This window comes from Monopterus albus, unplaced genomic scaffold (assembly GCF_001952655.1).
Source record: "Monopterus albus unplaced genomic scaffold, M_albus_1.0 scaffold7.1, whole genome shotgun sequence".
Taxonomy (NCBI): Eukaryota; Metazoa; Chordata; class Actinopteri; order Synbranchiformes; family Synbranchidae; genus Monopterus; species Monopterus albus.
Genome location: NW_018127887.1, coordinates 601670 through 616356, shown reverse-complemented (window position 1 = coordinate 616356; position 14687 = coordinate 601670). Strand labels below are relative to the sequence as shown.

Below are 14687 nucleotides of genomic sequence, written 5' to 3'. Positions count from 1 at the left end.
TTATATATGTGAATAGCTATAAAATATATTTTTCAAAGCACAACACAACATGCTTCTCTGTCTAAATATGATAGCTACATTTATGGTTGGGTGGTGTGCTGGCACAGCATAGCTGACCTCACAGCTGAAGCCCATTGTACTGAATGAGGACAGTCATTGGATCAATATCTGAATTCATTATAGGCAGCTGACTAGGAGCTATCAATATCTCTTCATAATTACTAGGAGCAGATGCTTTTTAGTGTGGCCTTATTACCAGTAGTCCTTGGTGGCTAATAATTCACTATATTCATCTTATTTTGTTATTTTAAATATCTCATAAACAAAAAATAACATCTCATCAAGCAAAGTTGTTACATGGGAGATTAGTAGTTGACTACTAATCACTCTGAATTCCTGGATATAGGGATGTAGGTAGGTAGGTACGATGTAGTCTATAGACCTGGTCAGAGCTGTGTGCATTTCACTTATAATGTGTTAAATACAAACTAGGCAGAAAAGCTGTGAAGAAATAATAACATGGAGAAACAGAATGGTAATATTAGCAAAACAAAGGTAGAGCCTGGAAACCATACAAACAGTTTAAAGAGAGGGTTGAGCTCAAGGCTGCATGAGGGTGCAGTTTTTAAAAGTTGCTGTGTCTGAGCACTTGTACGCTCCCAGGTATTTATACCAAAGAACTAAATGCCAAGATTATTGGACCATGCAGACCCAGTAAGGTTATAATAGTAGACTATTATATGGGAGACCGTCCTCTAATCAGAGCTTTGGTGCTGGTTGCTGCCATTCTGCTCCAGGTGAGCATGTGACAGCAAAGGACCACGATCTGATCTTTACATTACACTGTAGGTGTTCTGACTGAAATTAGTGTGAAATGTTTTGGTTCTGCTTTTTGTGAGAGTTCCTCCGGGGGCCACTTGAGGTCCCCGATCCCCACTCCCACATTTGCTTTGACCTGTGTTATCTGCGCATGCGTGACACGGCAGACTGGGGCCCCTTTAGAGCCGCTGGTCCTCGGCAGCTGGCAGAAGGGAGGCTGGGGAGGTGCGGACAGCAAGCAGGAGAACGGTGTTTGTAGTGGGGAAAAATGACACACCAGTCCGGATAAATGGCGAAATTTAAGAGGAAATTCTACCAGCATGGGCTGCTTTTTGTTTTGTTTCTTCCTTTATCAAGTAAGTGGATTATTTTTGTTACTGATGTTAATGTTATTAACAAGTGTAGCTGATTTACTAAGATGATTTGCAGTGTGCGAAAGGACTGTTCCGTGCCACCTAGTCGTTTTAGGTGCTATTCCTTTCTGAAATAGCCATAGCTTATGTTACTGTTTCCTTAAAAGACAACCTTTTTTGAAGCACATTGATTAAGAGGATAACGAGACAGGTTATTTAGTTAACTCTTAACTTTGTACTTCAGTCCTCAGGTTCTCTGTCAATGTCAGTCGAGTCAACCTACGTCAGTTTGGATGCTCATCATCTTCATGTCTAATTTGTAATAGGCAGTAAATATCAGGACACCATGCCACACATCATTGCTTCTGAAAGAAAATGTTTTCATTTTTTCAGGATAGCACATTACCATCTTAATTCAGCAGCCAATACATGTGTCTAAACCATGTAATGTATATAAAGATTTATATACAGTCTGTGGTCTAAGCCTGTCAGTAACATACAATAGGCTACATCCTTCTGAATGGGCTTAAAAACATTTTTTTTATGTTATATCATATATTGTAGTTTTTCTATCAAATATATGCAGTACAAAATATGTATTGTCTGCCAGGCTATACTGTGCAGCTGTTGTCTTTCATTAGAAACCTAAACAACTCTGTGCTAATGTTCCCAATCTTTTCTTGTAGGTGTTTTATGTTTTAGCGAATTGTCTTTCATCACTGAGCCCAGTGATGTTACCGTATTGCAAAAGGACCCCGTTGTCTTGGACTGTCAGGCTCATGGGGAGCCCCCAGTCACCATCAAGTGGCTGAAGAACGGGCTGCGTTTGGCAGAGAGCAAGCACATACAGTTTCTGCCCAACGGTTCCTTGTACATACCAAAGATAAAACATACCAAGGAGGATTCAGATGAGGGATTCTACCAGTGCCTCTCCCAAAACAAATATGGAGCTATCCTAAGCCAAAGATCACATCTGACTATTGCAAGTAAGTATGGAGCTCTGAGTGAAATTCTCTAGGGCTAACATGGACTTTATTACTGTTTTCCACTATTCAGACCAAAATGAGGATGCGTTATAAACATGTCCATAAAACACTGCAAAAAGGTTAGAAATTAATCTTCTCTCCTTCACATGTGTTGCACTGACGGAGCAGACTGTGGCTCTGTGTAATTGCTGAATGGTCTGCTACACAGAGGAATCTCTGAAAGGCCATTTGCCATTTAGCCTTTGTTTGGAGTGCCCCTGACTGCCCCAAAAGAAAAGGCTAGACTTTCAGGGCATTTGTTTGTCCACATATCAGTGGTCAGGACAGCTGTGCCTATTCACTGGGCTTGGTCTACCACTGACACGTTTCACAGGTCTTAGAAGGGATACTCCGTGATTGATGTCATGGAAACTAGTATGGCCCTCTCAAATATACTGACTTTGACACTGACCCTGACACAGAAAACAGAAAGTTCTGGGCAATATGTCCAATACTCAAAGGTACAAAGCTATGAAGACATAGGAACAGCTATCACCTATTAAGAGTGTTATGAATAAAAATAAAATAAAAACACGAAACCAGTTAATTTGAGTAATTTTAATTAGCTTTAATTTGAATTTAAATGCTTATAATATTTGTTGCAATTGTTGTTAAAATTAGTTTTCTATAAGAGGGCCATGTAAAAACCTACAAAAGTCAAGTTTGGTTTGGCGTCCAGCCTTAGTCTGTGAAAGGGTTAAAGGTTTTCAGTCAGCTGTAGGTAGGGAGTGGAGGATGGGCACTCCTCTGTGGTCCCCTTCTGTCCAGAGGTCCTGGGGGTCAGGGATCAGCAGGGGAAGGCTTTGTGATGTCACAGGCCTGCTCCGGCTGGGCTGCCCTGCTGTTCCTTCTCCTAGCCCACAATTCTTTTCACAGGATCATTCCCTCTGTTGCCCTTTTGTTAAGGAAAGGCCAGTTTGTCGTGTGAATGAACAGGCCTGATACCCCACAGTAAACTCTAGCGGACCTTTCAAAACATGTTTACATCCAGGACATGTTTTCCCTGAACTACATCATCAGTTTCACACCTCTTGGATTTAGTGGTGGCATCTGATATATGTCATGTACTTCTTATTTCAATATTTTGCATAAAATATGCACCTTTATTTTATAATTTATTACTGCTCTAGTGTTTAGTAGAGTGTATATACAGCATTAGAATCACCAAGTACTCTTTCATAGACAAATTGTAAACTCACTTTGATCTGGCCCCAGTTTGGGGGGTTATGGAGAACTATGACCTCTTTTGAGAAACCTTTGTGATGTTTGACCTAGACATTGATTTGATCTTTACAACGAAGGTGTAGGCCACACCTGCCATTTAAAGCAAGAGTGAAGATGGTCTCTGAGAGTAAACAACATTAACTTCTTCCCTGACACTGGGGGTTTTTCATGATGCTCACTAGTCAGTCATGTTGTCTGGAGACAGAACAGAAGAACAATTCAAGACTTGGCACTGGATTTGGTTGTCATGTACTGACCCTAAACTGACCCTAGTTTTGGCTAATCCTCTAATACATTCTACATACACAGGGTTACTAGTTTACTTGTGTAATTTTAATAAACTTTAACTTGGAGCTTCCTAAAATCAGGATTTAAATGTGGTGTTTCACTGGGAGAACAAGGTATTGATTTTCTTTAACGTGATATTGACCTCCTTCCTGTGAGTGAGGGGGAAGGGAGAAAGTTATTACCTTAATTAATGAAGGTCATTGGTCATATCCTATAGTGTGCTTTAGATAAATGCAGATTGGGGGTTGTTTATTTGTGGTGATGACAGAAAGACCTTTTGAATGCACATAACCAGAATATGACTCAGCAAATTGTGCCCAGCTGTTTGGTTACTGCAAGGATATTTATATTTAATCAGTGTGTACGTAGCAGGGTCTAAGTAAACACATTTACATATGCATTGTTGTGAAGCCTACACGAATGTGTCATTCCTGATTTTTGCAAGAAATAGTTTTACTTTTGTATTGCAATATTTTAAAAAATATTTTCTATTCCTCATGAGTGATGGCAGTTCTTATTATACAAAGTGAATTGATTAGTTTTTATCAATATCAGTGCATCATTCAGTGTCATTCTTTAATTGATCCATTGATTGGGCCAGCTGGTTAGTATGGGACCTAAAAGCACATCTGCACAAAAGCAAGATCATGGTGTCTGACAGAGATCAGTCCCCTTCATAGAATCAGTTAACATCCATCAAAGTTAGGCCTTTGCATGCACAATGCATAATGTCTTTTCAAAAGTGACAATCACAAGTAAATCCTAAATAAATATGTGAACATAATTATGTAAAAAGCAGACAAATGATTCACACACAAGCTCCCAGCAATTTTGATCTTTTGTCTGCTTTTCACCTTCAGTTGTTGTTGGAGCAGCCCTCAGATTTCAACTGCTATTACTTCCGGGTTTGATCAAAAATGTAATTATTTTCACAGGTGTCTCAGAGGTTCTGTTGCATCCTGTGCCTATGGTGGTGAGTGAGGGCTCGGTGGCACGATTCTCCTGTGCGGTCACTTCCAGCCCTCCTGCCACCATCACCTGGGAGCTCAACCAAAGCACATTACCACTACAGACAGACAGGTAGTGAGTCGTTTTAGACTCCATCTTACATAAATGTATGTTTTCATGTATTTGTAGTCAGTAAATTCTGTTTTGGTCCAGTTTAACCTAATGTTACCTGTGTGTTTGTAGAATGACGGTTTTGCCCAATGGAGTCCTTCAGATTCAGAATGTACATTTGGAAGATGCTGGACAGTATCGATGTGTGGCAACTAACATCGGCAGCTGTCTGATGAGTAAAGAAGCCATGCTGACAGTCAACCAAGGTACAGGCTACATCTGATTAAACCACTGTACAATAATGTTTAGGCAACTGTTTTTTTCAAAAATTTTCTTTTGTGAAGGTACGGGTCCTAAACCACATCAGAGGCCCAGAATCATTTTTGAACCTCAGAATGTCACAGTTTCTATCCACCAAACTGTGGTGCTGGAGTGTGTGGCCACAGGCACTCCCCGGCCTATCATCTCCTGGAGCCGTGCTGACAGTAAACCCATTGATGTGTACAAAGCCAAAGTACTGGGTAATGGGAACCTGGTTATTACTGATGTCAGTTCCAAGCACAGTGGAATCTACCTCTGCAGGGCCACCACCCCCGGGACCCGCAACTACACTATTGCTGCAGCCAATCTCACAGTTCTAGGTACTGTAGACTTATGTAGTTATATCACATAGGCCCTCAAACCACATCTTCTGCCTGCTTTATATATTATATGATTTAACACAACAAAAGCTTTTGCAGATATGAACTAGTTTTTATATTTTAGAGAACCAGTCAGTGTGTGCTTGTAGAGAACATTTTTGGTGTGAGATGCCACATGGCCAGGGTTTTGTGGGTTAATAAAAGGTCATTTTTCTCTTTACACCTGTGTTTCAGTGCCACCATCCATTGTTGAGAGGCCTGAGAGCCAGACCCGTCCAAGAGCAGGCACTGCTCGGTTTATGTGCCAAGCAGAGGGAGTACCCCCGCCACGCATAAGCTGGCTAAAGAACGGAGAGGAGGTTCACTTAAATGGGAGGATTAAAATGTACAGCAGGTACTGTACAACAGAAGTAGTGATCACAGTCAAAAACACAATGAAAACAACAATGAAATGTATTTATCTTCAGCTTTTGCTGATTTGTAGTTTTTTTCTTGTTTCACAGTAAACTGGTCATTACCCAGATCATGCCTGAGGATGATGCCATCTATCAGTGCAAGGCAGAGAGTGAACAGGGTTCTGTGCTGTCCATGGCTCGTCTTATTGTTGTCATGTCTGAGGACAGGCCCAGTGCACCAAGAAATATCCATGCTGAGACCATCTCAAGCTCTGCTATTTTAATGGCCTGGGAGAGACCTCTCTACAATGCAGACAAAGTCATTGCCTACTCCATCCATTACATGAAGGCTGAAGGTGAGACCAAGAGGAAGAACTAGTTGTGAACTTGGAGGGATAAAGGTGTGAAAAGATGCAAGATGGCACTCAACCACATTAAGCAATCTCACTTTCTCACATGTAAGGAATAACCTTCCTTAGTGAAGACCATCTGCTGCTGGTGCACAGAGTATAGGTCGGGGGGGATGTCAAAATGGCAACTTCACTTAAAAGACAACAGGCTTAGCAAGCCCATTGTCCACTCCCTGGCTTATTCTGCTAGTGGTTAAAGGGACAGTGTAGTTTTTAGAAGCCTTGCAGTCTTGCAGATTGTAATATAGGGAGATATTTAACTTCAAATTAACATCAGCTCTGCCTTTGTAATAAACATACTTTTAGATATTTATTTGGGTTTACTTTAAGAGGCCTGGAAGCCACTATGTAGCCGTGCCTTGCATTATAATGTGTTCATATAAAGGGTGACATTCAGAAACCACAAGCATCAAGGCTTTCAAAACACCAACTGTTTACTTGGTACATGCTTGACAACCTTTCACAGAAGTCCCTTCTTTAGATAATCTTAACCTATTGTCTAACCTACTTTTTGGTCTGTTGCATTTCAGGGCTAAACAACGAAGAATACCAAGTTGTTATTGGGAACGACACAACCAGTTATATCATCGATGACCTTGAACCAGCTCAAAACTACACTTTTTATGTTGTTGCTTATATGCCAATGGGAGCCAGTCGTATGTCAGACCAAGTCAGTCAACATACCCTGGAAGATGGTAAGCACAGAACATTCCATGCAATAAATCACTCTGGTAGTTCAGCTAACATGCATACAAGTGATGTGTGTACAGAGCACACAAGGGGAATGGGCAAGGTGTAGATAGCCAATGTTCTTGTATATTTTACTCACTAACAGAAAATGGTTGCTAGTTTGTATTCTGAAAACATCCATCACCATATTATGAGTCAAATCCATGTCTTTCCTCAGTGCCTCTGCGTACCCCAGAGCTAAGTTTGACCAGCCACAGCTCAACAGATATCCAGGTGAGTTGGCAGCCACTGCCAGCCAAGGTGAGCCGCGGTCAGGTGTCTGCATATAGACTGTCCTATCGTACAGCTACAGACAACACAGTCACCTCTGTGGAGCTGCTTCAGAACAGTACTGAATATCTGCTGGAGGGCCTGCAGCCTGACACCATCTACCTGCTCCGTATGGCTGCAGCCACCCGTGTGGGCTGGTGTGAGCCTTCAGCATGGACCTCTCACCGTACACCTAAAACCTCCAGCAACAAAGGTAAACCTGCAGGAGGCGAAAACAGAAAAACATTTGAGAGCTGGTGATATAAAACTGTATGTGATTCTTTTCTGTGCACTCTTACTTTTGTGTGGTTGTAGAGAACTTTTTAATTTTTCCACTTCTTGCTAAGTTTTCAGGCATATTTACATTTTTCCTTAGGCTCAAAAAGAGGCACCTTCAACAAGCTAATAATAAAACAAGTACACGCAATGGAATAAGAGAATCATGTGGTGGTAAACTGGTAACTGGTTCTCCTTTTGCTTTAGTCACATCAGTGTTTTGCTGCTCAGAATGTTGAACCAGCTTATACCTAGAGTTTGCTCTTGTAGCGTTGTCCCACAGTCTTTGTGTGGGTTACCCAGGAACCTTTGCCCTTCGCTGTCAATGATGTTAGAGTGGCCTCAGTCACGGGTCATAAAGAGAGGGCCTCAGGCGCCTGCTGTGGGGGAAAGAATAACCTCTTTTCATGGCTGGGCATGTTGGGGGAAGCTGTTTGTCCAGCAAGGCTGGATTCCTTGTTTACAAATGTTTGGCTATTTACTTAGATATAGACAGATAGGAGAAAATATTATATGTATTAGATTTGAGGAAAGTGGATAGATTGGTGATTTTTACTGCAAAGTCAGCTGCATATTTAAAGTCATTTTCTTCCAGAAGGCAGCTAAAATTATAACACTCTCACACCAGACATTCTAAATTTGAATGGTCTCTTCTGAAGAACTTGTTTTAATTAGATGATGCTCTACATATCCAAAATTCTCTATACCCCATATCCTGCTTTTTGTTTTGTTTTGTTTTGTTTAGAGGTTTAGTCATTCTTTGTGCTAAGTAATATTCTAATTATAAGTATGTATTGATCCCATGCCTGCTCCCCCCTCAGTGCCTTCAGCCCCCATTCTTCAACTTGAGCCGCTTAACTGCACCTCCATTGTGGCACGCTGGCAAACCTCCCCAGAATCTGTGGCTGTCCAGGGTTACCAGCTGTGTTACCATGAGGAAGGTCAACCAGAGCAGCCAAACATCCAACTGAAAGCTCAGACCTATACCTATATCATCAGTGGCCTTGGTGAGTGATGCACATTTGCTGTTATAGCCATCTAGTTGTGAGATCACAGGATAGTGAAGTGCATGAAAAACCTATGACATTATTTTATCGTATTTCTACCATCTATACCTCTGATTGGGTGTGGAGACCACAGAGAGTGGCTGATGGGTCCTCAGTCAAACCTGTCTCTTTTGCATCGCCCAATTTAATCCAGTGACAAGTTGGTTGCTACATTTGCATTTTCACCCTCTGTCCGGATCAATATGGGCAGCGGCCTTCTCCAGTCTGGCTCTGGTGTTGTATGAGATCAAGCTCCCAGGGTCAGAGGTCAGGGTCCAGATGTCCCACCCACTGCCATCTCCCATCCTGTGACTTGCATAATTACCCCCTGGCCATTGTGCTGCGTCCAGGGCCAGACCTCCCTAGTACAACCCCAGCCACCATCACCCTTTAGCTGGACGCTGGATCACACAAACAAAGACCCCTGGGATTGGCCAGAGCTGGACTGAGCCAGTGACCTCTAGCCGTGAGACAGCAGTGTTGGATTATGGTCCTGCCCCCACTGGTCATCTGTGCTGTCCATGTAAATAACCCACATAAAAACTGTGAACAATATCATTTCGTCTAATGTGAGCCTTCATTCACAGTTTGATATCTACTCAGTTGAAATAGAAATGGGTAGACTGCAGATAATTGTAGATATATAAAACATTAAGAGATAACACAAGCCACTGTCATTGTTTTCATGTGCCAAAATATCACTGAGCTCAATGTAACTTCTGTATTTGAACCATTATTGCTCCAAGTTTAAGGCTATAACACAAGGCCAGTCCGACAGGCCTGAAAGGGGGAACAAAGGGGGCTCAGCTCCTATCCCACCATTCTGTACCCAGCTTCCTTCTGTTCTATTTTAGCCTGACCTGGTGACCCCGGGCAAACTCCCCCAGTCCCATGGGCCTAGGATCCCAGCAGCTGAATGCTGCCCCAGGCCCAGCCCCCACAACAGGCCTGGACACACCAGTCAATACCCACAGGCTGACCTTTCACACTGAAAGCATAAAGCAAATCTTAACACTCCCTAAAAATGTCCTGATTTATGAGCTGAGGGCGCTGTGTGTTTTCAAGTTTAAACACAATATTTGATTTCATATTTTCAAACGAAAGCTTCTGACCCCTAGACCTCATTGATCTTTCTGATGTCCTTTAGCCAGTATAAAACACAGGTTTGTAGGTCAATACTTATTTAAATATACTGAACAAAAGGATAACATTTTACCTCATCCACTTCTGTTGTTCCCCTCAAGGTTACTGCTTAGTATGTAATGTGTTTTAAAGCACAAGCTGGTGCTGATAGAGGTTCATAGCTGTAACATCTTTATAGGCTTTCCAAAAGGAAAAGATAATATCATTTTGTGATCATCTTCACAGAGTTTATTGATCATGTCTTCATATTCACTGGGCTTTGAGGCTGGTTGATCTTTCTCATGCTTCTTACACATGACAACACATAACAAATGACATGTTGGGGTGACTCAGGAGACCATGCATTGTCCGTGTATGGGGGATGGCCAGTCATGACCAACGGTCCCCCCTCCTGTGGCTCTGTGCATTTATTTTAATGTTAATTTGAGCAGCCTTCAGTTTCAATTTTAGTTGAAAATCTTTTTTTTTTTTTGTATTTCAGATCCAAGGAGAAAGTATCATGTCAAGATTCTGGCTGTTGGCCAAGTTGGAGATGGCTATCAGACAGACCAAACAGTTAGTACTCCAGGATGTGTGTGTAAGTACATTTGTCTGTTTATTTATTTCAGGAGTCTTACAATTTAAAATGGAATAGAACCTTTTCTCAAATAGCAACATGTGACAGAAACGTACATTTTGTTTGCATCGCTCAGCGACTCGAGACCAGCTGGCAGCAGCCCTTCCACCTCCAGATCATGTGACCGTCTTAGCCAAAAATTCATCTGCAGTGTCCCTGCAGTGGAGCTGTCCTGCTTTCCCCTCTGGAAAGGCTGTTAGCTATACAGTTCGCTGTACACCTGTGGGCACCCACAACTCCTCTGCCATACGCTATCTACAAACGTAAGCTGAGTTTTACCTATTTCATGACAGATAAAGGCTCCAGATTATCTTTTTGCTTTGGTTTCTCAAGTATTACCATTATGTTATACTGCATGTTTACAAATCGTGTGGAAATGGCTTATTATTAGCTGTTTATAATGATGATATAAGTAATACAGCTTACCCTATATTTGCACATTTTACACAGTAGGCAGCTCTGGATTGTTGCTTTCCATATGCCCATAATGTAAGCATGTTTTTTTGTCCACAGTATCAAGCAGAGTGTCACGGTTCGAAATTTGGTTCCAAACACTCGCTATGAGTTTGTTGTGCGTCTCCATGTGGACCAGATGTCAAGTCCTTGGAGTTCTGTTGTTTACCATTGGACCCTGTCAGCAGGTAAGAAACTGGATAATACTGGGACATCATTTTATCATGACCATGTTGCTTTCTGTGCTTCCCACTATTTCCTCTACTGTGCAGACTCACATTAGATAATTGTGTACTTCTCAGCAAGCGTTATCTATTATGAATGTGACTGCCTTTTGTACAGCACCTAGCCAACCACCTGCAGGAGTACGAGTGACTCTGATAGAGGATGACACTGCTCTGGTTTCCTGGAGGGAGCCCACAGAGCCCAACGTGGTGGTTACACACTATACCATCCTGTATGCTTCCCAGAAAGCTTGGATAGCTGGACGCTGGCAAATCATGCAGAGGGAGGGTGAGTAGTGCACTGGGTTTCCTTATCTGTAAAATCAATGATGCATAACGTATTTTGGGGAAATCTGTGTCTCTTACTAAAGACATACAACAACAGAACATTACATAGGCAAACAGTGGAAATTAAGAAGATATGCCACTCATCTACAGTACCTAAAAATGTTATCACCAACCACACAGGGACATTCTGTCATCACTAGTTATAGGAGGTTGTGTATCACCTGAACTTTGCAGCTTCAGCTCTATCTGTCATAGGGAGCTGTAAAAATGATATATGCTGTATACAGCTATTTGTGCAGCATTAACTACACCAGCATCAGTATTGAACGACTAATCCTTACTGTCTGATTCTGCTGCTGCTACTTAGGAAGTCATACAATGGCCCTTCTGGAGAAGCTGGAGCCAGGGAATGTCTACCTGGTGAAGATATCTGCCTCCAACCAGGTCGGTGACGGGCCTTTCTCTGACACTGTGGAGCTGGCATTGAAGCGTGGAAACACCCACCGCAGCAAGAGCCCCAGGCACTCTGACAGCTTCCTGGACACAACAGGTAAGCATCATGAAGCACTGGAGTGTACATGCTACAGGTGTCTCATTTGATGGGTTTGATCCATTCACTATATCAAGCTGGAACAACAATATGCGGTATTAAGCTTATAGGTATATGAAAGTAAAGCTATACTGTTGTCAATTTTGTTCATTTGAAGATGATGACATCAAATTTCAGTTAATTTGAAGTTGAATGTAAAGTCTAGTATTTTGTTTAGTCTTAGTTATTTGTTTAATAGTTTCATATCTAAGGTAGGAATATGGGGATATTTAGTTTTTTTCTGATGAAGGTTTAGCAAACTTTTAATACACTTCATGTCCTGCACACATTGGTGATCATGAACTGCAAATAACAGTACATGAATTAAAAAGGTGTTTCTTAGGTGAAATCATTATTTTCTGTTAGTCTTCAGGATCATCTTCATTTTTAATTATTTAAACAGAATCTTAGTTTTGATTTCTGTAATTTTATCGTCTTCTTTAAGTGTAGTTATTGTGCAGTAATTTTCTAGCTGAGACACTGTGTTGTTTATCTTCCAGTGTTTTCAGATGGTCTCTACCACATAGACCAGAGGTCAATGGCAGGGATCATTGTTGGTGTGAGCATTGCCTTGGCCTGTATTGTGATGTGTGCCCTGATCCTCATCAGCAAGGGCAGACCAAGGTATGGACTGTAATCGTTTGGAATAATTACAAACAGTACACAAATGTATAAACAGAGTTTTTGACATTTGTTTACTTTTTTTTTTAATCTTTGTATGACTAATAGAAAATCCTCCAGTCACAAAGTCATTGCTGTTGGAGCTGCTGAAGGACCACGTGCTGGTTTTCCTCTGACTAATGATCGCCATACAGAGAATGTTGAAGCCCTTATACCCATGATGAATGATCACTTTTTAGATGCCAAGGTGAGGTAAACAAAAGAATAAATGAGCTGCTGATGACTGTGGGCTTCTCCAGTAGAATTTTAAGCTTCACAGGTATATTTTTAACTGTTTTATGCTGTCTTTCCTATATCTTTTTTCCATTTGTTGTAGGGGCGATCCAGTATTGTTATAAATAGTGCTGGTCCAATCAGCAGCAAGAATCAAAGCAAGAAGTGGCTATTTTTCAAGAAGGAAAAGAGGAATTCATCTAAAAGTGATGTAAGATGTGACGTTATTCTGGTCAGTCAGCTTTCTTTTAAATAATCTTTGATTTTAATCTTAATGTCTATCTCATCTCTTCTGTCTCCTTAGGATGAGAGGAGAGTCGGCTTGTATGAGGCTGGCAAAACTGTTCTGAGGTACGAGGAGCATTTAGGCTCAGCGCCCCTTCCACCTTTGTCCCGTGAGATCATCTATGGACCATTTCACTCCGAGAGCTCTCACACCAGTGATGGCAGCCAAGAAACAGGAGACTCTGGACACTACTCTAACGAAGAAAGCAACGAAGAGAGGAGCGACCCTTCAACTACTCAAAGCTGCAGACCAGAATCTTTCAGGCTGGATGTCTGCACCGTTGTCACAGGGTTGAAACAGTCTTTTGAAGTGGAAAATGAGGAGATACTGAGCCACTCCTTCTGTCGCTCTGCCCCTGATGCTTCCCCACTCTGCTGCACCTCGGAAAGCTTTCATCATGCCCTGCACACGTCCCAGGTAGCCAGCTCCTAACATCATCTGGCCCCTGTTGGCTCTCCAGCAGATGAAGCTATGCCACTTCCACCTTGTTCGCTTCCTGAGTTGAGCGCCTTGGTTATTTCCTGAGGCACGAGGTATCAGGAGAGCAGTCACTGTGATGGTGGAGATGTGCTTTTGCTTCGGATCTACCTCAGGATTTTGTACGAATGTTTGTTATAACATTTTGTTTCAGGTTTTTTTTACAACTTCCTACCTGCTTGTCTGTGTTTGGAACTGTCTGTCCTAAACCAAAGCTCACCCATGATGAATGTTAAAAAGAATGTCATAAATGTACTGTGACACATTTTCAGTGTATTTAATTGCTTTTCACTGCAGCAAAGGGTGAGTAAGCCCCTTTGACTGATTACAGTAGCTACCTCAGTGTTCTGTTCTTGTATATACATTACTACTTCCTTTTCACCACATGCTGTGCAGTATGATCTGGGACTCAGGGGACAAGGTGAAAACATTTCATTGCCCTGTCTTGTTACCTCTGCTGGGATGTTATTATGTAGAGGTCCTCATATTTTGTTTTTTATTCTCTCAACTTTTATTTTTAGGGTTGAGAGAGCTTTTGTTTCACATTGTTTTTAAATGGTGTTTGTTGTGAAAAGAACAAGTACATTAGATATTGCCAAACTACTTGAGCTTTATCACACCATATTGTTTGGCATTGTCTGCACTGAACTCAAAGCTTTAACATGGCCTTAATATTGAAAGGGCTTTGCATACTATAGATAATGAGATCCAAAGAAGAAAAGTTATACACAAAGAGTTTTTGATAATGATAGATATTCTAAAGCAGCCAAAAATATGGTGGATGTTAAGGGTATGTTTGCCAAATTATTGTTCTTACCAATGATATAATTTTTTCTTAGAATGGTGGTTTGAATGCTTTTCTCAGTGTAAATTTTCTTGATGCTTTATTCTGGTGAAAGCTTTAGCTCAAGCCTCCTGAGCTTGTGTTCCATTTGCCTTCTAGACCATTGCTTATTGCAGCGGTGATGCTGATGCTATTATCCAAAGAGTTGTCTGCTTCCTCAGATGGGTATGGCTTTTCATTCAGTTGATCCTTGGTACAGTGAGGTCGAAATTACTGATGCAAGACCAAAGATCCAGTGTGTCCTGCTAGTAATAGATGATGATATATGTTCTTTGCTTAGAGAATCGTCTGTCACCATTCACCAATACTGCTGTATGGGGAAGAATTCACCAAATCTC

At 41.5% G+C, this 14687-nt stretch overlaps 1 protein-coding gene across 1 annotated transcript; it reads left to right on the top strand.

Annotated features, from left to right (window-relative positions):
• Window positions 1–1108: 1108 nt before the first annotated feature.
• LOC109974289 (protogenin B-like) lies at window positions 1109–13938 on the top strand. The gene is made up of 19 exons (XM_020624424.1): window positions 1109–1175; window positions 1859–2158; window positions 4645–4789; window positions 4901–5034; window positions 5113–5409; window positions 5644–5803; window positions 5913–6160; window positions 6745–6909; window positions 7122–7427; window positions 8311–8496; window positions 10160–10255; window positions 10371–10557; window positions 10808–10935; window positions 11090–11260; window positions 11627–11809; window positions 12349–12472; window positions 12578–12716; window positions 12846–12953; window positions 13047–13938. The coding sequence occupies exons 1-19, from the start codon at window positions 1109–1111 to the stop codon at window positions 13458–13460; spliced, it is 3558 nt and encodes a 1185-aa protein (XP_020480080.1). The 3' UTR covers window positions 13461–13938.
• The last annotated feature ends 749 nt before the right edge of the window (window positions 13939–14687 follow it).

Excerpts from the sequence above, each read along its gene's own strand:
- LOC109974289 (XM_020624424.1), top strand. The coding sequence starts at position 1,109 with ATGGCGAAATTTAAGAGGAAATTCTACCAGCATGGGCTGCTTTTTGTT. Across the intron at positions 5,804-5,912 it reads AGGATTAAAATGTACAGCAG|TAAACTGGTCATTACCCAGA; the intron begins GTACTGTACAAC and ends CTTGTTTCACAG. Across the intron at positions 6,161-6,744 it reads CCATTACATGAAGGCTGAAG|GGCTAAACAACGAAGAATAC; the intron begins GTGAGACCAAGA and ends GTTGCATTTCAG.